At 41.8% G+C, this 25,259-nt stretch overlaps 1 protein-coding gene across 2 annotated transcripts; it reads right to left on the bottom strand.

The window, feature by feature from the left end:
* Positions 1 to 135: 135 nt before the first annotated feature.
* acap1 (ArfGAP with coiled-coil, ankyrin repeat and PH domains 1) lies at positions 136 to 24,000 on the bottom strand. 2 transcript variants are annotated; one of them, XM_083993451.1, is made up of 23 exons: positions 23,894 to 24,000; positions 19,703 to 19,760; positions 16,315 to 16,434; positions 15,955 to 16,008; positions 15,709 to 15,767; positions 14,697 to 14,880; positions 14,359 to 14,403; positions 14,072 to 14,167; positions 11,701 to 11,775; positions 11,479 to 11,591; positions 11,194 to 11,245; positions 10,924 to 11,024; positions 10,672 to 10,783; positions 10,032 to 10,255; positions 9,880 to 9,949; positions 9,667 to 9,761; positions 6,699 to 6,892; positions 6,276 to 6,326; positions 5,538 to 5,713; positions 4,161 to 4,270; positions 3,194 to 3,304; positions 2,436 to 2,497; positions 136 to 808 (listed from the first exon to the last, which is right to left on the bottom strand). In XM_083993451.1, exons 1-23 carry the CDS (start codon positions 23,917 to 23,919, stop codon positions 711 to 713), a joined length of 2,286 nt encoding a protein of 761 aa, XP_083849577.1. In that variant the 5' UTR covers positions 23,920 to 24,000; the 3' UTR covers positions 136 to 710. The 2 variants fall into 2 exon arrangements, with proteins under 2 accessions (XP_083849577.1, XP_083849576.1); XM_083993450.1 differs by lacking the exon at positions 23,894 to 24,000 and adding an exon at positions 22,592 to 23,137.
* Positions 24,001 to 25,259: the final 1,259 nt, after the last annotated feature.

Here is a 25,259-nt window from a genome sequence, read left to right as displayed (position 1 = left end):
CAGCAACTTTCCACCATAAAAACAACAGCGTCCTCTGCTGGAGATTTGTGCACTGGACATATAAACATTCATACATGAACTTTAACTTTTAATATTTTCTGACTCTGAATGTAAAGTTGAACACGCTTAAAGGTAGGTTTTGTATTGCATTTTATTCATCATATCACGATACAGTTTTAAGTACCTCTCATGTTTAAACACAACAGACACGTGTCTAAAAAAGTCTTCTATATATAAAAAAAGTCTGCATACATTATTAATTTGATGAAAAAAAACCCTCTTTGTATCAATTATGTCCATTTCAAATAAAAAAAACATTTATCTTCGTGTATCAAGTCAATTAAAATACCAGAGGAACATAAAAACTCGACCCTTTTTTGGTTAAAAAACAATAGATTTCCTGGATTTAATTAGGAAATCTTGGCGGTGTGACGGTGTTACCCTCTGCTAGACATAAAGACACCTCATGCTGGTCTCATAAAGCTGCTCCAGTGTTTCCACTTGGACACAATTGTTCTGCTCTGACGTGTTTGCACAAAGAATTCACTGTTGGGAGCGTTCGTCCCTCTGAAGTCAACACCAGCTGAGCTATGACTGAACATGTGGCAGGTAGCCAGGGAAAATCTGTGTGTGTGTGTGCATGTATGTGTGTGTGTGTGTGTGTGTGTGAGAGAGATGCAGCACTGTACAACAGGTTGAGGAGCAGCTGGTTAAGATTTGGGGTCTGCGCTGCGGCGTTTGAGCTTCTCGGGGTTGTTTGAGGCCATGTGTGAAAAGTCCCTGAAGATGTCCTGGTAGGTTTCATCACCTGGAAAACACCACAGAAGAGGAAATGAGCATCAAAGCTGGATTTTTTCTTTTTTCTTTTTTTTTTTTTAGATTATCACAATCTAAAAATCCATTAACTTAAACAATTCCCAGTCAATTAAATGTCACCCTGTCTGTTTTCTAATTCCTGGATTAAAGTCTCTGTCTTTCTGGGCACATCCTCCACTTTAAATGAGGCACAGCTGTGTGGGAACCACAACATCTGTCCTCAGGAGCTACATCATTTTTTAATTTTAATGACTTAAACCCCAACCAACTATTTCCTGAACACATTAGGAGTGGTCGCCCTAAAGCGAGAAGCATGCAACTGGACAAATAAACACACATCAGGGGCATGCACATGCACTTTACCTCTGGGTTTTCAGTAGGTGGCACACTGCACAAGCAGTTGAGACCAAGCCGGACGTCTCAGCAGGCAGAAGGCAAAGGCACATGAGTGCACACGACAAAAGACACACAACGATAAAGCACAGCACGTCAAATACTGACCAGCAGTTGTTTTTAAGCAGACAAAAAAAAAAGAAAAGCCTGACGTTTCCATTCCCTCATGAGCGGAAAAAAACTGAACGCTGGAGAGAAACTTTTTGTTTTAACAAAAAGCCTTGAGGACGATCATGAAAGAATGGACTTTGCAGCTTGAAAAGGAGCCAGATGACAAAATGCAAACAAAACCCACTGTTAACCTTAAGCTCAGGGGCTGCAGCGCCGAGCTCTTGGAATATAAATACAAACAGTGTAAAAGCTGAAACTGCGTCACTATTCACAGAATAGCTGAAGGAAATCGTCCTTGAGAACCAAACCCAACATTGAATTTATCTTAAAAAAAAAAAACTGGACTGAAAGAAACAACAGCCCCACAAACATTAAGATACATAATAAAAATGCACATGTACATTATGTAAAACATCCTAAATATACAATATGAGGGAAAAATAGCCCTGATAGGTCTATTATATACACTATATATGTATATACAGTATACACTCTGCTGAATCTCAGTTACACAACAGTGACATTGGAAACACTCTATTCACAAGCTATCTGGAGATTTTGTGGGTTTCACAGTGCAGCATGATGTGCGTTTGTAATTCAAAGTGCATGTGGACTCCTGGGATGAATGTTTTTTTTTTCGCGCTATGTCCGTTCTTTGTCTCACAAGACAGTTTCCAGTCTCTTGCAGATCAGTGAATTTTTTATAGTCGTACCCTGTGTTCTTCTGGCTCTGTCTTGGTTTACAACCAGTGGAGTTTTTACGGCTCCTCTGTGGAGGAAACTCTTTATTTGTCTATTGATGATGCCTGTTTTTTTTTGTGAGTGGTACACGTGCAAGGCCATGAAATGTCTCTGCAAACTCTGCAGATGAACAGTGCAAAACCAATGGAGCCTGACAACTCGACAAAAATATTTCCATATTCTCCTCTTCCTTTTTTAGCTTACAGCCGAAAAAAAAACACACACACAAGCCGCCAACCCTCACTAATCATTCTGCCCCCCCAGAGCCCAGCCACTTATATGGTTCTTTATAGCCTGCAGGCTCTTCCTGGTGTGGGCCAGCCCACCTCCAGTCCCACCCGGCACCCCCCCGGACCCCTGCCCCCCTGAGTGACCTGATTGGCCGAACGCTCCGTCCATCTCCCTCATCTCCTTGTTCATCTTGGCGATCCGCAGCCTTGAGGGAGAGAGAGGAGAGCAGTTAGAGGAAGTGGCGTCATCATGTCATCAGAGGTTCAAGTTCAATTTTAGTTTATAGTAGTTTATTCAGCAAAAGAGATTTACTTCCAATATAAACAACATACAATGATGAATGAAGCTAATTGAAAAGGTGTAGGCTGAAGCTCAAGAAAAGAGAAGAACATCTTCAACAAGGCAGTTCTTACACTACATGGTCTGAGTTACACCATGGGTCTTAAGAACAAACACACATTCAGCTTTCATCTTACTAAAGTCAGTGTTACTCTTCTTCATACCTGATTTGTATATATTTTTTTAGTACTCTGGTTTTAAACATGTTTTTAAATGAGGAAATGAAATTACACATTTTTTCGTCATCACAGCTGTTCCACAGGTTAACACCTCTAACAGAAACACATCGCTCGCATCGAAACACCTCAGTTCATACCAACTCTCTGATTTCAAACAGCCTCTGAGTACTTTGGCAAAGCAAATGATTATGTACTTTATACATTATTTGTGCCTTTTTAAATTCCACTAAATCATACAATTTAAGGGTTTTTAAAGTGACAAAGACTACCGTCATTGTTTCTGTAAAGTTTGATCGATTAATAATTCTTTTGCAACTTAAAAACAGGATGGGTGTTGGTTTTATATGCGTTACCCCACATCTCGACATGGTTGCTCTACTCACAGAGTGACGATGTCGGCGTTGGCGTTGTCCACGGCGATGGTTATGGGGTCTTTCTGGTTCTTGTCTCTGGCGTTGTAGTCGGCCCCTCGCTTCAGGAACAGACAAACCAACCTGGGAGAGAGAGAAAGAAAGAAAGAAAAGAGAGTGAGACTCACCAGAGCCAGACCAAGACAAGATAAATCTATAATATTCTATAAACTTTATTGTTCTTGCGTTCAAACAAGACCCGTGCGCCACAGAAGGAGAAGATTCAACCTCTTCAAGCTCTCTGATAAACAGCGGCTCTGAGTTATCTTCATGTTCTTCCTCTCGGACACAGTCGCCAAACAAACGGTCGCGTTTGTTTGCTCTGCTTTTGAAAGCCAAACCCTCACTGTTTAAATCAAGTCGACTCGCCGCCGCACACACGCTTTAACATTAACTAGATTACAAAAATCAAGCCCAATTAAAAGTCTTAAATTAGTTCTTCTGGGCTCGATCAGGAGCTTCTTCGATTTCATTTCAATTCATCACTCGCTGGGGCTTCTCACCTCATCCGGTGCTGAAATATCATTTGGGAGAAGAGGGTGAATCTATTTAGCTCCTGTTAGTGGCTCTGGGCACGGCGCCTGGAGGCTTAAATAGATTTGTGTGTGTATATATAAAGTAATCTGATTATTTGTCTGCACTTGTATTTCAGTGTGATAAACCAAACCTGTGTCGGTCTCTTGCGCTGATGATATTATAATGTTATTCTCAGTGGTAATCGTCATGTTATTGTCAGATATCTGATTGGTCAGCGAGGTCTGTCCATGAGAGTCGGTTAATGTCTCCAGAGCTGCGTGGTTTATAAGCTGCGTTGACCTTGTGTCGCCTTTTGGATGCGGAGGGAAATTGATTCTTTTGCTCTGGGACTGTTACTTATGTGTGACAGTGCATGTGTGTGTGTGTGTGTGTGTGTGTGTGTGTAAGAGACAGTGTGTCCTACCCGGTGTGACCCAGGATGGTGCCGTGGTGCAGCGGTCCTCTCCCGTTGCTGTCCGCCTGGTTGACGTTGGCGCCGTTCTGCAGCAGGAACTCACAGGCGGCCAGGGCGTTCTGCTCCAAACGACACAACACATTTGTTTTTTTTTTGTTTGTTTTTTTACACATGTACAACCTGAAGTGTGTCCAAGCTAATTTCCGTCGGTAGAATTTCATGATATATTTAACATATCCTAAGAATACGTAATATAACTGAATGGCCCCATCACTAAACGTATGTATCGTGTCATAGTTTGGCTACAGTGTGGTAATAAAGGTTGAATTAAATTTATTATAATTATTTTATAAATTTATACAAACTGTCACAACATTACTATTTATCATACTGACGTAAATCTGCTTGGACACACTCTCCTCAGTATCATCATGTCCAAACAGACAGACACAACAAAGACCAAGATAAAAAGAAAAAAAACCTTCTGGTGGCAATAATTCAGTCATCAGGCTAAAAACACACAGGTTAGCCTCATGTTTCGCCGCCCTGGCTGCATGAATAGAACATTTTACATCAATCACAAGATATGTTTACAGCTCAAAGTGTATTTTGATCTGTGGGTGGTGCAACAAGAAGGATAATAGGGTTTTGAAAATAGAAATAATTTACCCCCTCAAGGGAATTACTGAAGTTCACGTTGCATCTTCAGCTTCAGTGTATTCAGGTGAACTCATCCTCTTAAATCTACAGTAGTTTTTAGTTACTTTATTGTATTCACTTTTTTTTTTTTACTGTAATTGTAAAAAAAAAATGCTCAAAACATTATGTATTCATTGTATTTCATTCTATTTTATCTTTTCTATTATTATTGCATTTCATTCTGTTTCTATTATCTTATTTATAGTATTTTATTTTACCAGATTCTTTTATTATTGTATTCTATCTTATCTGTTTATCTATAATCAATGTTCTTGTGCTTTTTTGTTTGATGATGCTTTCATGTTTTTTGGGTTTTTTATAGTATATTTTAAGGGCTTTTTGCCTTAAATTGACATTATAGTTGAGAGAGACAGGAAATGGGGAGGGGGAATGACATGCAGCAAAGGGCCACCCGATGTGGGATTCGAACCGGGGCCGGCTGCAGAGAGGACTGCTGCCTCTGCACATGTTATTAGAACTTTTAAAATCTATTTTATTGTAACTGTTTTAACCTTGTCTTCTTAGCTCATCAGTCGTCTGTGAAGCAGTTTGAGCTGCACTAAACTGTGTGAAAAGTGGTTTACGAATTAAGGCCGACTGATTGACTGATTGACCGATCGATCGATTGATTGATCCCCTGAGGGAATCAAACAGCGCTCCCTCTCTCTCTCTCTCTCTCTCTCTCACCGCTGTGACGGCCTGGATCAGCGGAGTGCTCGACTCCTCGGCCACGTTGACCCAGTTGACATCGGCGCCGTGAGCCAGAGCGTCGGCCATGACGGGGAAGTTCTGCAGGGCGGCCGACCGGTACAGCAGCGCTCCGGGGTGGAGTCCACTCAGATCCTCCTCATCCTCCTCTTCATCTGAACCACACAGTAAATAAATACATAAATAAATGAACACAGTTTATTTCTCTTTTCTTTTTCCTTTTTTTAAAAAGGTGAAATTATATCTTAAAACATGGTTATCCTCTTCTTCCATCTTAGATTTGATCAGATTAAATTCCTTTCAAATATTTTTATTAGAGCACATGGTAATATCGTTACATTATCTACATCATACACATCCAAGAGTATAATGTACTGTATATCCATATAGAAATGTGTGCAGTTAGGACATAATGTCCTCTTTTTGTTTTTTAGAACATATGACAATGGCAAATGAAGAACAGATAAACATGTATACAGAACACAGAAAAATAAACAAACAAAAACAAAACCTAAATAAGTATCCCTCCCAAGATTTGATCAGATTATATTTAAACTAAATTGATTTTAAAGATTTAATGTGGTGTAACACTTGATGTAACACAAAATGTTGTAGTTGGACTGCGCCGTGTACAAGGTTGTTTTTGTGTGTGTGCATGTGTGTGCATGTGTGTGTGTGTGTGTGTGTGTGTGTGTGTGTGTGGCTGTTTTATCTCACCTTTGTAAAAGCTGGTATTGTTCTTTTGGCCAAGGTCACTGGAGCTCAGCCCTGAGGAAAGAGAGAGGGAGAGAGAGCTATTATTACAGGTTTATTCTGCTGACACACACACACACACACACACACACACATGCAGCAGAGTAGGCCTTTAGGATTTTCTGCTTTTGCTGGATCACCGAGTTTGGGGATTGTGTGTGTGTGTGTGTGTGTGTGTGTGTGTGTGTGTGTGTGTGTGTGTGTGTGTGTGTGTGTGTGTGTGTGTGTGTGTGTGTGTGTGTGTGTGTGTGTGTGTGTGTTCGTGTTTTGTCAACATCAGCAGGAAAAAGTGAGCGATGAAGTCGACAACAAACAAGTAAACCAGCTGAGTTATTAGACCTTTAACAGATCTCCTCCTCCTCCTGTCTCCTGTGGTCGGTCTCTTACCTGTTCCCCGGGCCAGCGTGGCTCGGTTGGGTTTGGGCTTGAGCGGCGGTCTCTGGGCGGTCCGGTCCTGCGTGGCCGTCCGGTTCCTCCTGGCGCTGGATCTCCTCAGCGGGGGGTTTCGTCCGGTCTCTGGCAGCTTTTGGATGAACTTCTTTTCGACGTACTTCGACTTTATCCAGGACTCCTTGTCTCCTCTGAGGGACGGGGACAGGAGATTTATATCAGATCAGACAGATAGAGGAGTGTGATGGCTGCATGTCTCTAAACACAACGATACAATGAGGAAAACAACACAAGCCGACATGCAGAGCTTTGTTCGTCACTACGTTTCTGCCTTCACTTGCTCGGACAGCTGTGCAACATGAACGCTCAACACATGTGTCTCAGTCAGTCACTGGATGTCTTTAATTAAGAAATAAATTGAGTTAAAAACAGGACACAGTGTCTCAAACTCTCTGCAGCCTAAACTCCGTGTTTACCAAAAAGCATTTCGCAAAAAAAGGAAGATTCCAATAATAGATTGTGACACCGAAAAAAACCAAAAACTGCGTGACATGGACTCGAGCGCTCATGCTGCAGAGAACATGCAGCCTCACAACACAACAAGCTTCCGGGACATTTCAGTCACGACGTGTAACCATCTGTACGGTTGTACCTGTGGCACTTCCTGACTGCTGTGACACAAGAGAAGAGAGAAGAGGAAGTCAAAAAATAAGTCGACAGAGGGTTGAAAAGGCCGGTTAGATAATGGTTTGTAAACCACACAGATGTTTGCAGAGGCCGCTGAGACCACTGAGAGAGTCTGAGCCCCCCGACCCGCTCGTGTGCGACGAGTCGAGGTGGAAACATGTTTGTGCACACGCAGAAGTGAAGTGTCATGTTGTAAAGAGCAGGAAGAGATGAAGAGCTGTGATGTGGGGACTCTTGTCTTATCATATGGAAGATCAAACATGACTTATTTTTAAAGCAAACTATTTTAATTCCCAAAGCAGCTGAGTAATAAATAAATGTCAATATTTGATTATTTTTGTCTTTCACATCAGTTTCCTTTTTTTTTTCCATTTTATAATTTTCCGATATCAGTGTGGATGAACGTTTTGGCTTTTGCTCCATTTTCCTTTAATACAAACAAACCATCATGGTTTTTTTCCCCCCAAATCTGTGGTTCGCCGTCTACGGTCGATCATCTCCACTGCTGACGCCTGATGTACCAGTGGCTTCATGCAACACAATCACAACATGCTCTGATTTCACAAAAGCCAAAAACGAGGCCTGACAGCCCACTGCTGATATTTGAATTAAACACAATATGTTTGTTGTGGATGTTCAGTTTGACCCCATAAATTGATGCTGCGACCTAACCGTAGATGATCAAAACAAAGTGTTTGATTGATGGATAGGATTTTTTTTTTTTTTTTTTTTTTTTACATTTTCCTTATCTGATTACAAACCAGACTTGTCCGTCCTGACTTACAGATCCGCTCCACCCATTTATTCTTGCACAACTTTGAAGTAAAGTTACATGTTGAAATACCAGTGATAGAGACTGAAGCAACAGAGGCTGAGATATCCTGACTTTCACTCTCACTCTTTTGTGGTTCAACATTAAGAAATAAACTGGGCTCTACATTTCCCATAATGCAACCAAAAGCATCTTTTCATTAGATCCTTCCTGCCTGAGGCCTGTACTGCGAAGGAGGCTCAACATACCTAGGCTTTGTGCTCAAGATGCAGCTCAACAAACCCTCAAGTCCGCAATCAGAGCTAAACGGTACTGTGACGGTGGTTATCAACTTAATTAGTCAAGTCCGGCTCTCAGCTTTGTGCTCTGCGCGCGTTCACATAAAAGGGGGCGTTTGACGTCATATTATTCTACTTCCGCACGAAATTGATCCACAACGGGCTGATTTCAGCCAAGACGAGTGCAATTGTTTTAATGGAGAGAGTATGAGCGATATTTAAAAAAAAGCACGATCACAGCCTGAAGCATCAGTGTTGCTGCAAATATGACAAGAGAGGAGGCTGCTTTTAATTTCTCTGACAGCTCTTGCGCTACTTTTAAATATGAAGCTTTATCCATATAAACTAGAGCAACATCAACTGTCATTTTAAATTGTGTTTTATATTGTTATATATTTCACTGATCGCAATTATAACGCGAGTGTGTGTTTTATTGGAAGCGAGGCTGGATAGGTTACAGTGAGGTTTTTTTAGGTGCTGTAGCTACAAGCAAATCTCATAAGACCTTTTTAAATGTGAAAACAGCGGAGACTTATTCAAGATTTGCGTTTGGGCAACACTGAAATATAACAGGCGACACATCGGAATTAATTTATTCACGGCCACATTAAGTGAAATTATTAACTTTACCGATTATCCATCTGATTATCTGTCCTGCTGCGAGCGAACAACTTCTATCAGTGGTGACTGACTGTATATAAAAGTAAAATATAGGCTATAGTCTAATAGGCCTATATAATGAGCTCCTGACGCTCAGCTCAACGAGTGAGGAGGCGGAGACTCAGCGGAGACGCTCAGAGAAAGTAAACAGCAGCGATCAGCTGATCTCTCCCTCCGTACAAACGCTCCGTTCTGATCCAGCTCCACTGGACTTTCAAAGTAAAGGTGACGCAGCTGTAAATGAGTTAAAATAGTGAAACAGCGGCGCTTTTATAGCCGGTTTTATGATTAAACTCGGAACATAACCTGGTCGGGACCAGGTTATGAGCTAAGCATAAGTTACCATGGTGATCTAGCCTCGTTAAAAGACAGCCACCGTCGCAGTACAGGAGAGGCTGGCTTTACACTCAACATACCTCGCTAACCCACTAAACTGGCTTTGCAGTACAGGCCTCTGGTCACACAGACTTTGTGTTATAAATGTGCATTTTCTCTGTTGTAAATGTGTGTGAAATCATTGGAATGGCCCTTTAATGTTTGCATATTAGATCATATTGATTATTAGTACCTGGGACTGGACGGATGAGGCTTCTTGATGGTGATCTCATCGATCCGGGCCTCGTAGATCCTATTGATTACTGAGTTTCCTAATTCACACATCAACTAAAGAAAGCAGAGAAGAAATATAACACCATGTTATTCTCACTGGGACTTTTTGTCAACACAGAAAAAAAAGTGATAATGAGGTCGTGTAGCAGCTGTAGTGAAAAGGTTAAATTACCTTAACAAGCTCCGGCTCCCAGGTGTCCAGGGTGAGGGAGCGCACTTTGGAGAAATGGACTCCCAGACTCCTGTTGGCAAGGAAAACTATGAGAGATCAGGTTTCAAGCCAAGAGTGTGTATGTGTGTGTGCGTGTGTGTGTGCGTGCATACCTGTGTATGCCCGAGCAGACGATACAAAGTGTGATGCCCAGGTTGATGGAGGCCCAGTCGGGACCGGGCTCCCCACAGTCGCAGCACTGCCGGTTCCCCGGGATGGCCTGAACCTCCTCCAGCGCCTTGCGGCCCTGATCGCACTCCTGATCGGCGCCTCCCCCGCCTCCTCCCCCTCCCCCGCTCGCCAAACTGCTCGTCGACACCGAGCTGCAGCGCTGTCTCTGATAAGCACACACACACACACACACACGTATATTACACAAATACAGGAATGAGGACACACAAACACACACAACTTCCTCTCCATCTCCTCAGATTAAACTCCCACTGAAAAATGCAGATATAGAAGGTAAAGTGTGTGTGTGTGTGTGTTCTTGTACTTATACGTTGTGAGGACCGGAAAAGAGTTTTTAACCAACAGAGTGAGGACATTTTTGGGAAGTGAGGACATTTTGGCCGGTCCTCACTTTTTCCAAGGGCTGTTTGAGGGTTAAGACTTTAAGTTATAATTGGGTTTAAGTTAGGTTAAGAGTAATGGTTAAGGTTAGGGTAAGGGGCTAGGGAATACATTATGTCAATGAGTGTCCCCACAAAGATAGCATTACAAGGATGTGTGTGTGTAGGTGTGTTTTCTCACTGGACTGTGTGGGTCCTCTCTGTGCTCCTGAAAGGCCGAGGCAATACTGTTTTGGACGGCGCTGATCCATGCCTGCTGCTGTCTTTCTGAGTCGGCCTGCAAGAGACAACACCTACACACACATACACACACACACACACACACACACAGTGATAACCCACTCTGATTCTCCGTACCCACTTTGCATTTGAGCGACGCACCGTCACTCAAACACCACGTATGCACAAACACGTTCGCCCACGTAGGACTCACTTTGACGGAGAGACCACTTCAAAGCAGAACCGCCTCTCGTTCTCAGCGCTGGGCTTCACCGTGCACAGACGCAAATCCTCCACGACGACCGTGGGCTGGTCCTGAGAGTGACGCAGACAAGGAAAACATGCAGGTCAGACTGTGCGACTGTGTGTTGGCTGATACTTGCACATCTGTTCTGACTTTATTTATATCCTACTGCACATGTGGCGGAGGAAAAATGCATTTTTAAATAGGTCTATATACTAGTTGAATTAATCTGAACTGTACCTTGAATTTCTTCTGATACACCAGCTGGTTCTTTTGGATTGAAAACCAGCGTCTGGAGAGGAGAGAGAAAATGAAAAGGTCATAAGGTCAAAGGTCACACACACACACGCACTTTCATTGTAACAGTGGATATTTGAGCTCTTTTAATTGGGAGAAAATCAATCATCTGAGTACTCATGTACTCAGTGTCAATTTCTATGCATTGTCCCATCTAAATAAATAAATAAATGAATTAATAAATAAATAAATAAATAAATAAATCTAAGATAAAGGTAAATCTTGCACCTGCTCCAGGTCTTGAAGGCGTTGCTGGCTCTCTTATAGAGGTATCCCTCCATGGCGATCCCATTGGCTGCATCAGCATTGAAGTCCATGATGGAGTCATCGTAGGACACGTCCTAGAAATATTTTAAATAGACAGGTCATTGTGTGTGTGTGTGTGTTGTGACAGGATAAGAGATCTATGGGATGAGCTCCTTTAAAAGCTACACGTTTTGAATTTATTACCTTCTTCTTGACGGCAGCGTGTCTTTGCTCCATGTCCCTCTTCTCTCTGGCTGAGTTCAAGACGAACTGAGTGTGCTGTTGAGACAGACATAATCGTCGCTATTGATTTTTTTTTTTTTTTTATGATGTAGATATTCACTTGCACTCGTAATGCATTTCAATCAATTAAGCTTTCTACAGGAGGCCAGCATTAAAGAGCTCTCATGTATAATCTTTCAGGCTTTATGGATTTGCAGTTTGAGTCGAGTCAGCAAAGTCAAACAGGCATTGATTCAGGGGTTTGTCTTAATAGGCTTCAGCAGGTTAGATACAAACACTGAGGTTAAAACCAGGCAGTGAAATGGGTTCATTAACTAAAAGACGGTTGTTGAAAGTTGTAAAAAAAAAAAAAAAATTATATTATTATAATTGTTTAGACTCTGGATTTATATGTAACCCCCCCCCTGTCCTTTTTCCTTTTCCTTTCCTGTCTGACATGTTTGCCTGTGTGAGAAAAAGTCAGAAGTGGAAAGAGGCAGGTCATCACTCCCGCAGACTCTCCAGGAAACAGGAATTAGGAAGTGTCGAACATCCTGCGCCAAACTGAGAAACAACGCCGGTGGTTTCTCGTGTGGAGAGAGTCTGTTTAGCTTTTGATTCTTCCCTGTCTCCCCATCTTTCTGTCTCATCTGCTTATTCTCGCTCCTGTCATTTCCTGTTGAAACAGGAAGAGCTTTGCTGTGGTCTGATTTGGCCAGTGATTGCTGACACATTCATTTCCTGTTTCAAATTCTTTTCATTGAGCACAAACAACACACTCAAAAATATGCCCAAGGTTGACAGTGCAAAAATGTTTGTCCACAGCCAAAAAGTGCACCCACGCACACACACACACCCTCCACAGATCACTGACATAATGCATTCCTTAGCTCCTTGCTCTAACTTTAACCATCAGAATGATTAAGACGTTGGACCCCATGATTTCAGTCACAAAACACACGCGCACACAAATGCACGCAGACACACAGACATGTGAAATATTTCCTGTTGTTGCTCACTTTTTCCTGTCACAAAGAAAGTGTGATGTCAGCTTGTGACTCCTCAACCCCCCCACACACCACCAGAAAGATGCCAAAGAAAAAAAATGTCTCATCCAATTCACCCAAACTACATCTTGGATTCAAACATTAAAGAACCCATGTGGTTCATTGTTCACAAACATAATTTTGTTGTAGTCAACATGTCTTATCGACATGTTGATCCCTCAGCACGAATACACATTTTGACTCAATTTCCTGCCTCATAAACTGACTGCAAAGCCTCTTTAGTGCTGAGACCTGCACTGACTTCTTGCTCAAATCAATCCCATGATTCATCTTGCTGGCCTTCAGATTTATTTTACAACCCTTAATGGGAGCCACTAATGTAAACCCATGTGGTCTCAGCCAGGTGTAAATGTGATCTGTACAAAGTAAAACGTGAATGTCAACTATCTCTGCCTCCTACTGTTAACCTGGTGAGAGCTAAACATTTTAGCATTAGTGAGAAAGTCTTCCACTGTAAAACAGAAAGTGATTAGAGTCCCACTTTATATTGAACCTTTGATGCATTCCTCTCCGATCTCCCAGGTTCAGACTAAATAGCTGCCTTTCATCACTCTGCAACAACAGTGTTCACTCCTTAAGAAGAAGGAGCCCGGGTCATGGGAACATCACCGACAGCCAAAAACCTTAAGTGCTACAGTTTCCTCCAGACTTAGAGTTGGTTAAAGGAACAGTTTTACATTTTGGGAGGGGTGTTTAATCACTTTGTTGCTGAGAATGAGTAGAATATGGAGCTAGAGCCGGGAGTCAATTAGCCTAGTTTACCAAATGCTAAGGGAGCAGCTAACTAGCCTAGGCCAGGCTAGTTTGGCTGTTACTCCTGCTTATTTGCTAAGCTAATGACCTCTGACCTTTGGCTTTGGATAAGTGTCTCTCTTTGTAAACCCACTGACATTACTATGAAATATGTAAGAAACATCAAGTTTTAATGTTTAAAAACATTTTTTTTTAACTGTTATTATTACATTGCTTATGTTTTTCTATTGATAGGCTGTTTTGACTGGCAGGCAATTAGAAAGATGAGCATGGAAAATAAGATTTCAATGTGTTATATTATTGTAAATTATATTTTATAATAATGCTCAAAAATAATAATTCGCCTTTATACTGTTATTTGCGTTTTTTCCTCATCTTCTTTCCAATTTGCTGAGGCCCCCCCTAATGCTCGCTGGTGGCCCCCCGCCAAAGTGGGCGCCAAAGCAAACGACTGCCTTAGATGACTGTTAGATTACCAGTGATTGAAATACAGTTGTGAAAAAGGAAATTAAAGCTAACAAGCAGGTATATACCTCCTCACTCAGTTTTCGTCGATAGTCCTCCAGTTCGGACAGTGACTGGTGGCCTATGTGGAAGAACTGCTTCTGGGCCTCCATCAGCGATAACATCTGACAGGAAGCATGAGAAAGCACTGACATTAACTCTTATTATTCTGATCAAACACCGTCAACAAATCCAGCAGAAAACTGAAAAACAACAGGGCATAAAGACAGACGGTACTACATGAATTCTGAAGATACAGCCACAGTAAATGAACAAAAACACGAGAGGGATTTAAAGTGGGTCATCGTGAACTCACTGCCATCAGGATGTCTGTCTTCTTCTTGGCTTCGATGACGTTAATCTGGAACAAAAGGAAGCTGTGGTTTCAGAAACGTTGGGTTTCCATGACCAAAAACTCCAGTGACCAGTGAAACTGTTATGAACCACAACCACAACCCTGGAGAGAAGCTCCAGGGCAACATTGTTATCATTCAAAACAGCAAAGGCACAGCTACAATCAGATGTTACTTTCACACATGTGACCTAAGTTGAAGTGGATCCTGAATATCTATACAAATATACGTTTTTCTACACACAGAAACTAGTGCAAACAATTAACAATGAGAGACTTCTCCTTCTTCTATTCCCTCTCACCTCCAGGACGTAGTCCAAGGCCGAGGACCGAAAGGTCCTGCGTGCATTGAGCAGACCGTTGCTCGCCTCCTCCACCTCGTGTTGCTTCTGCCGTGGGGCCTGAGCGTTTCTGGCCAGCGCCCCCTCCAGGGTTTCACTGCTGCGCTCAAACTCCTTGCGCACATCTTTGAATCGACGAACATCTCTGGAGGAGAAGAAGGGTAGAAAAAGAGGGAAATGGTTTGAGGAATATGTATTTAGTTTTCATTAGATGACATTTTGCTGTAATCTCCCGGCTGATTGAGGACTAAAGAAGTCACCTACTCTCTTGGGATCAACACATAAATAGCAGTTTTTTTGGATGCAAAATAAACAGCATCAAATTTTTAAAAGAAATATTAGGTTGTTCTTTGTATTTCCTTTACTCTCTCAGTTTTGCACATAATATCGGTTTATAATAGGCTTTCTCATTATATTTTTTTCTGTCAGATTGCTCTGATTGTGATAAATTACATCCAATCTGTGACTTGCATCCATCTTTGACAGACTTAGTGGATGAAGACTGAGTATAAATACAGTGCAGTTATGTTCTGTATTATTCGTGTCTTTCTTGTCTGATATTATATTGATTCAATTCACAGACGTTTACGTGGAGAAAATAGTGTCAGCATGCATCTATTCAAGTATTTGTTGAGAAAAGTGCAGACGTGCTGTAGCAGCTCAAACCACATTGAGAACGTGTCACTGGCTAAACATTGAGCCGATGTCCCACTGTCACATGCAATCACACATCCTCTCTCTCTCATCTAATCTACCATATCATTCCCACTAATGAGAGCAGAAAGCAAGACGAAGTATGAGGGGAAGGAAATTAAGGATCATAAAGCCTCAGATATTTTTTCATGTGGCGGCCTAATGGTTGGCAGACATGCAGGGGAGTGACTCAGCCTGAAGAGGAGGTGTATGAGTAACACTGTTTCTAATGGCAGAGAGGAAGCAAACACAAAAAGACAAGGTGAAGGCTGCCACTCACTCTTTGACAAAGTTCTGCAGCTTCGTCTTGACTGACTTCTGTGTGGTGTCGATCACTTCCTAGCAGGGAAAAAAAGAAGACAGATACAAATCTACAGTGAGCACAGAGAGAGCTGTTAAATGTCAGACGTAATGAGTTCAACAGCGAGCTGCAACCTTGCTTGACCACATACTGCACTTGATAAGTGCAATGGAAACAGAGTGTGTGCAGAGAAAGTAAATGAAGAGTCTAGACGGATATACTCACCCCCTGAGAGTCCAAGATAATAGACAGCTTTTTGGAAAACGTGCTCAAGCACTCCTGCAGGACAGAGATCTGAGATTAGACTCTGCACTTCATGATATCTTATCAACAATCTCATATTTTTCATTTAAAACAAACATTTATGTTCATGGGGGAAGACTGTAATCACAAATTCAGTGCACTCCACTCCTGAAAAATAAAACAAGCATCCTCCAGGTATACATCTAAAAGTTGAAAAGCGCTGTCCTGGTCCTTCACGTCACAATCTTAGCTGGGAAACGGCGGTTTAACACTACATGAGAGATAACGTGAGTGTATTTATAACTCCCTGATGACTGGTATGTCGGTATGCGATCCTCTCACCTCCATCATCTGGTCCCCGGAGCAGTGGGGTCCCAGCTCCCGGAGGCCGTTGAAGAAGCTCTTGCTGGTCTGGCAGTAGACCCTGCCCGCCTCCAGCATGGCCTGGCATTGTTTCACAAGCTGCAGGACACAGGACACGCAACACCACCGTCAAATATCACGCTCATCCCGGACAACTTCAAATAGAAGCACTTGAGGCAACGAACGGCCGGGTCATAATCAGTATGAATAATTGAATATAACGAGGAGTTATTCGTGGAGACCACACATTAAAGCAATGAAACAGTCAGAATGAAAAGTTGCTCCAATTAAATGTAATCACTCTGAATATTGAATATAATAACCTGCAGCCAGTGTTTAACACTGACCAGAGTTCTTTTAATTGCAAGTAGAGTGGGGTTTATGGGCAAAATGATCACACATATAATATCATCATTTGAAAGTTAAACAGTAATTCTCAATTTAAAAAAAAAAGAAAGAAATCTAAATTATAGACTGGGAAGAGGCAGAACAAGCTATAAAAACAACCACAACTCCTAGCGTGGCTAACATGTTAGCTCGCCTCCAGCAGGCCAAACAGCAACGTAAGCTTTCATTTGAAGTCATGTTATTAAGCACTAAATTAAAAGTGTGTCCAATAATACTTTGTGTCCTTTTCACTCAGTTTGTTATCCACAAACTTAAACAGCTACATTTAACTGATTGCTGCTAGCTATTAGCTGCTGAAACCAACAAAAATAATGGGACTACGAGTCATTTCACCCTTCAAACTATTGCAGGTTATTCAGTGGAACTTTAATTTCCATGTATTACCATGTATCTACAAATTAAACACAATGACAACAATAAACATTATTATCTTGACTTTAGCAAAATAAAAGCCTTTGCTACACAGTCAGAACCGACTGTTTTCCACATGTGCCTGATCAGGCCTCCCTCTCTCTGAGGACTGGGTGAGCTTAGTACACAATGTGCTTGAGGTTACACTTTGTATTTTGAAATAACTAATTACGCATTCTTCCTCTTACAAATGAACAAATTTAAAATGTTACGCAACAAAGTACACTCTTAATCAATTCAGTATGCCCCACTATCACTCAATCTGATATTGCCGGTAACATCAAGTGGCTAATATTAGCAAACTATTTCTAAATATTGCTGCACATCTCACACTCTGACGTTATGATTATTCTCTTCTTGTGCTGTAGTTATGCTTAATTATATTTTTAAAGTGTTACTTGTCGGTACAACATATCTGTCTTCCTTCTCCAGTGAGCTTTGTATGTCTGTGTTTACATCTCAGACCTTCTGTTGCTACGTTGAGCTTGGTGACATCATTATTCCTTCGTAATTCAGAAATAACTGAAAACAGGAAATTATAATTTATTGCATTGACAGATGTGACCATGGGCCAATAATATGTCTGCACAGCAACTGTCCCCTCTGCTGCCACTTTATTATTAGGCACACCGAGCTAAAATTAATCCACTTTGTTACAACTGTCCTGCAATAAATCCTGCTTTCATGAAGATTATAATAATCAGTTTCTGTTGAGACTGTTTTAGAGGTGTTGATTCAGCAGTAGGAGGCTGTAGTTTTAAGTTAACAGGCGTTAATTATTATTCTGCCCACTCCAATATCAGTCAGGGAGTGCTGTTAGAAACACACTGAAAATGCACCAGCAGACAGAAGACCTTATGATCTTTATTAGTCGTCCTTTATATGAGTGTTTCCCATACAACTTTCATTCAACCGTATACTCTTTCAGTCATTTTCAAATGGAAATATTGAACTAATTTTCTACATAATATGACAATTAGAGCCTCACTACAGATTATAAAATAGTCAGAACCAGCTCAGCATGGACCAACATTAAAATGATACATGTCAAATATATCAATATAACTAAATGTGCTCAGTATAGCTATGCGTTGTGAGTATTTTTCCCTTTTAATACTCTGAATAGATGTTGCCAATAAAACATTTCGAGCATCTGAATACTTCGAATGCCGGAGTTTGACTTCTCACTGTTATCTTTTATGTTTCAGATGATATGAGGAGCTTTATTCCAACGGTATGTTTCCATCTGTCCTCGGATCAGGCTTGTTGCAGCATGATACAGCGCAGTGTGGCAGCAGAACAGGATCTAATCTCACAGTAATAATTCTACGTTCTCATGCAAGAATTAGTCTGTTTGTTTCTTTGACAATAAGGTCAAAGTTCAGCAACAGAGCAGTTTTTCTTTTTAACTCAGGAACAGATAAAAAGTTGCCCGAGGGGCTTGAACCCAGTTAGTCCAGTTTTCCCCTCCCTCCTGCCACATTTTAGTCACTCTCACTTCAGTCACTCACTTGTCTGAAGCTTTACAGTGAGAATTAAACAAGAAACCTGCACCACAGAGCCATAAACAGTACAGAGTGGCACTGCACCCTAACTCTTGCTTGTTCAGTATCATCAGGGAACAGAAACGCAGCATGTGACCTCCGAGTTGAATAGATCTGAAACTGTGACACTTTTGAACACAGATGCGCAAAGGGGAATGTGGGTTATCGCATCAAAGCAGAACAAGCTGTAGTTCTCTCTGCTGCTGCAGGACAATAGTACGATGGGGAAGCAGCAGCCTGAAGCTACTTCCTGCTTCATTTCAGGTAAAGCATAACCAAACCAAACCAAACCACCGCGGCCCACCTCTCACTTCACTGCCGGCCTCCCAAGAAAAACATGTTTCCAACAACTGATACCTGTGAACAGTGGGGAGAACAAGTATTGGATCCCCTGCTGATTTTTTTTGCCCTTATTTCACTTGATCAAATGTAAATTAGCCTCTATATCAGGGATGTCAAACATATGGCCCGTGGGCCAAAACTGGCCCACCAGATGGTCCAATCCGGCCCGCCAGATGCATTTGCCAAGTGTGAAAATCACATAGAAGCCAGAAGAGACATAATATTGTTGAAATGTATGTATTTTTCTCAATAAATTTCAGGTGGTTCATAACACGTTTCGTAAAACGGAGGGTTCATTTGCACTAAAACAAAGGGAATATTTAGAGTTCAGTTTAGATTATTTGTAGGTTTTATTTCACTGGTCCGGCCCACTTGAGATCAAATTGCACTGTATGCGGCCCCTGAACTAAAATGAGTTTGACACCTCTGCTCTATATGATGTTATCATTTCTGGATGTTTTGTTGATATTCTGTCTTTTTCTGTTAGAATTACCGTACCATAAAAACTAGACCGTATTTCTTTGTGGGGGGAGCAAGCTTACAAAATCAGCCGGGGATCAAATACTTATTTCACCCACTGTATGTTTGTATTTGTTTGTGTGAAGTGGACAACAGTGACTGTGTGTGGGTGTTGCAGGTGTAAGGAGGGTGACAGATCTCACCTTGTCTAGCCGTGTCTCGAGTTCGCTCACATCGCTTTGGACGACTTCGATTTCCGCTCTGAAACAGACAAAAAACACACAGAGTTACACACACACACACACACAAACACATAGGATCTTGGTGTCAAAGGTCGCCATACATTCACACACCAACCCGACACTAGAGCTGGTATTCCACCTGTTTCATTTCATGTTTCATAGAGAGAGCTCAATGCCAAACATGTGGTGAGTTTGGAAGAAGTTGAAGCCGGGTTCAGTAAATAATTAGTCCATTAATCTTTGAGACAATAGTGGGAAAATCAGTGCATGTTTCTGATTAACAAATATTAGTTCTAGTCATTTATGAAGCACATGTGGTCTCCATTCATTGGCTGTCAGCCTCTCAGACGTTGCCTCTCTCTCCTCTAGGGCAGTAAATTAAAAATCTCTTGGCTAACTGTTGATTTTCTCACATTTTATAGACTATAAATGTTTCATTCAGAGCATGTTAGCATGAATATTCCCCCATTTTAATTGCCTCTGTGGTGCATGTCTGTCTACATTTCAAGTTAACATACCACAAAGCTGTGTGACAGCTTTACTCTTATTTGTAGTGTTTATTCATGTGTGCACTTTCCTTCTTAAATGAACCATCGATAATTAAACTGACTGAATTAGAGCAGAAGTAATCAATACAGATCAAAGGATTGGTCGCATCTCCACAAAAGTTAAAACAGGTTTCGTACAACACTGTTTTGTTTTATTGTTTTGATTCTTGAATGAAGCTCCAGTGTTACTGTGATTCAGTACGCTGCATATTTTAAGTCATGTGCATCTTTTTATACAGGGCTCATTGTAGCTTAACTCGTACGTATTTTGGTATTTTTAGCAGTTTTGTGGCCTTGCGAGGAGTTTAAAAAAGAAACTCTGTGGCTTTGAATGGAGCTTAGAGACGTTTGTTCGGCCTGCAGACAAAAACCCAGTCTTTCCACTCCAGAGGATCAAATTGATTAAGTTTTGCTTTTGAGGACAAAACTTGTCCTCCTCAGGCGTGTGCACAAAAGCCGTCCTGTGCGTGGCTACTCTGTCGTTTTTAAAAAAAAATGTCTTTAGGTTTGACACAGTCAGCCAGTATCTCTCTTTCTGCCGCTCGTCTCTTCACATACCAACAGCTCAACCATGTGGTTTCCGCTGCCTTCCACCAACAGTACAGAGAGAGACAGAGAAAGACAGACAGAGGAAGAAGAAAAAAGAAAAAGAGGCGAGACTGAGTGAAGAGAGAGAGAGAGAGGGGAGAGAGAGGAGAGAAAGAGAGGGGGGCCTGGACAGACAGTAACTGTTTGTGTTTCTGTGTTTGTTGGTGCGGGGATGTTTGAATCGAAGCCTGAGGTCATGCCTTCTTGAAATACGACCAAATGACCAAAGTCAGCTAAGGAGAGAGACAGAAAGAAAAGAGAGGGAAGGATGGAGAGAGGCCAAGAGGAGGTGGAAGATACAAAGATTCCTCCGTTAAAGAGACACCTCCTTTTTTTTTTTCCACTTTTCTGTCCCTGAGTCCCTCGGATGCACCGGAGGTCGACGACAACGAGAGCGACGACAGCAAACTTGAGACAGAGCTGAGCTGCTTGCGGCTGAGTTTCCGTGGTGGTTTTCTCCCCGCAGAAAAAAAACACACTTCCTGTCTCTCCTGTTGATCACCTCAGCACATCTCGCCTCACTTCCTGTTGCCCTCCCACCCCGTCGTCACCTAGCAACAGGAGGCAGCACCGCTCACTTGCTCGCTCAGGGGGTTCGGCTGTCAGCGGCAGCTTTCTCCAGGGCCCCCTCCAGGTTTATTTCTCCCTCCCTCCCTCCCTCCCCTGTTTTATCTGTTTGATTGACCGTGTTTACATGTGTGAGCACTTTGGGCGCCGGCCCCCTCTCTCCCTTCCTTTTCCTTCCTCCCCTGCTCTCGGCCCCCCCTTTGACACGAGACCGCCGCCGCCGCTGCAGCTGCCACGGCTCTAACTTTCCACCACAGGCCTCACAAATTCAACACGGGGAAACAGAAAGAGAGGGAGAGAGAGGGAGGGAGGCCCAGACACAGGACTGAGACATGCCAAATCAGCTGGAGGAGAGGACACCAGCCACTGTGCCTTCAGGCAGGATGCCAGAAACTATCAGGGCAACACCCAGGCTTGGTTCAAATTCTCTCGAGCTGCTTGCAAAACCAACTCAGTGACACTACTTCCCTTTTGCTTGCACCAGATGCTTGTACTGTGTTGAAAAAAAAACACACACACAAAAAAAAAACTGATCGTATAATCATGGCTTACATCCACAGTGTTGGTTAGGAGCTTTAAAGACTTTCAAGTGAGATTTTAGGAGTTTAAAATAACTATAAAACAGGGCGTGTGTGTGTCTGTGTGTGTGTGTGTGTGTGTGGGTGATACCAAGAATGCCTGTGTGATTTGGACAAAAGAGAGAGATAAATCCACGTTTCCCATCCCCATGCACCACTTCACATCACAACCAGTAGCTATAATATTCTAATTAAAACGACAACATTGAGTTTCCAGGGTTGATACGAGCTTCCTGTGACACATCAGCCTTCCTCAGATCTTCAGGCCTGTCAGTCAGTCAGTCAGTCTGTCTGCCATGTCTCAAACACCCACAGTGAGCTGACATGCTTTGACCTCAGACCCAGGGGGGGCTGATGGTTGTGAGCATGAGCAGCTCAAACTGACTGAAATCAATGTTTTTTCAAGTCTGAATAGATGTTACCACTGTACTAAATGAAAGCTAGGACCCATGTGTGAGTTGTTTTAGAAGCAGAAAAGGAGTCTATCCACCTTTAAAGTCTTATTTTAACCCCCAGAAAGTTAAAAAATAAAACTTTTTATCCACAGATCACAGTGAGGTGAAACTTACCTGAAGCGTGGGGAATCTTTCAAACACTCCTCAAAGTCCAGCTTGACTGTCATCCCTCCTGCTGACTTCAGATCTCACTCACACACTCACACACACACACTTCTCTGAGTCCTTTGAGTCCCTCACTTTAGGTTGGCAGTGCCCGGTAGAGAAAGGCTGAAACTCCTCGGTGTTGTTAACCCTCCACACTCATGGCTCTGGATCCTCACACAAGCACAAGTAGCCTACAACAACAGTTTCCTGGTCCGGGGGTCGACCTGTCGCACATCCAGAGACGGAGGAGAGGATCGACTTGTCACCGTTTATGAATGAACGCAGCCCGGGCACGTCCGCTGCGTTGTCACCATCTTATCGTAGAAATAAAGATGCGGAATAGGATGATGATGAGGAGGATGTTGGTTGGTGATGATGCTGCAAGTCCGCGTCGATCAAAGCGGATCGATATTCCCCAGATGAATAAGATCGAAATCAGTTGGCAGCGTGTGGATTGGATGTGAAGTTATTCCCACGGGTGCCTATTGGAGTAATACTGCCTCTCTCTCTCTGCACACACACACTCGCGCACAGAGGAGGTCCAACCCCCTGTCATGCGTCTCACTATTTCCGGGTTTCTTCTTACTCATGGCAAACTGTGGTTTTGAACCAGCTAGGGCAAAATGAGAGGTTTACAGTAAGTAGTTTTTAATAAATAAATAAGCCCTTATGTTGACATGCTGATTCTAATGAGCTGTGATAATGTGGAAACACAACTAGGCTACACACACATCACACACTTCTCTCGTGATAGTTTGGTTTCTGCACTTGTTGTTTGTGTATTCAACTCCTTTCATTGAGCTGTGAGATTCACATGCTGAAGACTGGGTGTGTATTCTTGTCTGGCAACCTTGTCTCTGTGTTGCTTTTATGCTGAGGTGCAAAGAGGAAGAACCACAGTGGCTGTAAGACACCTACAGTAGCCTACCTACTGCAACTGAACACCTTGTATGGAGGCTCATGACTGCCCAAAAAACAACTCTTAAAATGGTGAGATTTGAAGTTGAAATAGCCTATTATTAATTCTAAATTGAAATTTTGACTTTGTAAATATAACAAGTGGAAATTGACTTCTATATAGCCTACATAAAAAGATTAGATAATAAAATCAAGATTAGAAATACTAAGTGGAAATAGTGACAAAAAAAAAGAAAATTTTGAGTTGAAATACTGGCAAGGATATGACTATAATCATGGCTGAGTAAAAAAGGATTGATAATGTTTGTACTTATAGGCATGCGATGTAAAAAAAAAAAAAAAAAAAAACACCTCTGTGATGCATAGTAGGCTATCATACACACCGCCGTGTTGACATTCTTGTTTCCTGGGGTTGGTCTCTGACAAATGTTGTAGTCACCGGCCAACTGTGATTTGCTGGGCACCAATTTGCCATCTGTCATGTTAAGTACATAAAGCAAATATTTATGAATCTATAACTGTCTAATTCGACACAGTGACACATCTAATCAGTCAAACCTCTTGTGCAATATAACCTGACATTAATCTGAGTTGAGACCTACAGTACTAAATCAACAAAAGGAGACACTGAATCAACACTATGACCTGCTAAGTCAATGTTATGAAAGCAAATAAGAATCATGCAATGTCATGTCAAACACAAGGTCACAAATGAAATAACAAGTCAAAACTATGGTAGTATGACGTTAAGTCTCTTGCAGAGTCAAAATAAGAGATTAGAATATTCAAAGATTAAACTATGAATTACTAAATAAAAAATAAGAGATGCTAAGTGTTGTGTAAGTGTTTATCACCTTGGGGATAATAAAGATTGATTGAATTGAACACAATGACTTACTAAGTGAAAAAATAATGGGCCAAAATCAAAAACATAAGATAATAAGTGCAAATTTTAAAAAACAAACACAAACTTTCACTTACATTTTCATTTTTTCACGCAACTTTTTTTTATTTATTTATTTATTTTTTTTATTTCTGGCACAGAGGGGCTTCCATACTTTACAAGGTGTCACAAAAAACCAAACAAACCATTGCAGCGTGTTGGGCAACACAAAACAAGCAACTGTACTTTGTCATCATCACCACAGATTGGTGTAATCAGACACTGTGAAGCCTGTGGTTGAAGAACCAGACGCCCCGAAGCCAGAAAAATGTAATTACAGTGGCTCAACAGCTTTTCTGTACACAAACCTGACATTCCTATCTATCTATCTATCTATCTATCTATCTATCTATCTATCTATCTATCTATCTATCTATCTATCTATCTATCTATCTATCTATCTATCTATCTATCTATCTATCTATCTATCTATCTATCTAATGTGATGGTGTGTGTGGCTCCCCCTGCTGATCAGAAACAGTCACTGCAGCAACGTGACTGCTGTGACATGTGTCTTACTTTACTTTGATTAATGCTGCAGATTATAATTTAATCAAATCATTCATATCAATGAGTCATAGGACAACAGGCAGCACCGTGGTGCGTTCACTGACTTCGGCCCTGATCAGACTCTTTCTGCCTCCTGTCAGTGAAAATCTCGGATATATCTTGACAGACGTCACGGAAAGGGCGTGGGTAGGCAGGTCTCTCTCTCTCTCGTGTTGCTAAGTTGCCTCATCAAAATAAATAGTGGTGTTTTCTCTCTGCCAGTCA

The sequence above is a fragment of the Trachurus trachurus genome, assembly GCF_905171665.1.
Source record: "Trachurus trachurus genome assembly, chromosome: 18".
NCBI classification, from domain to species: domain Eukaryota; kingdom Metazoa; phylum Chordata; class Actinopteri; order Carangiformes; family Carangidae; genus Trachurus; species Trachurus trachurus.
This window is presented reverse-complemented; position numbering and strand designations above follow the sequence as displayed.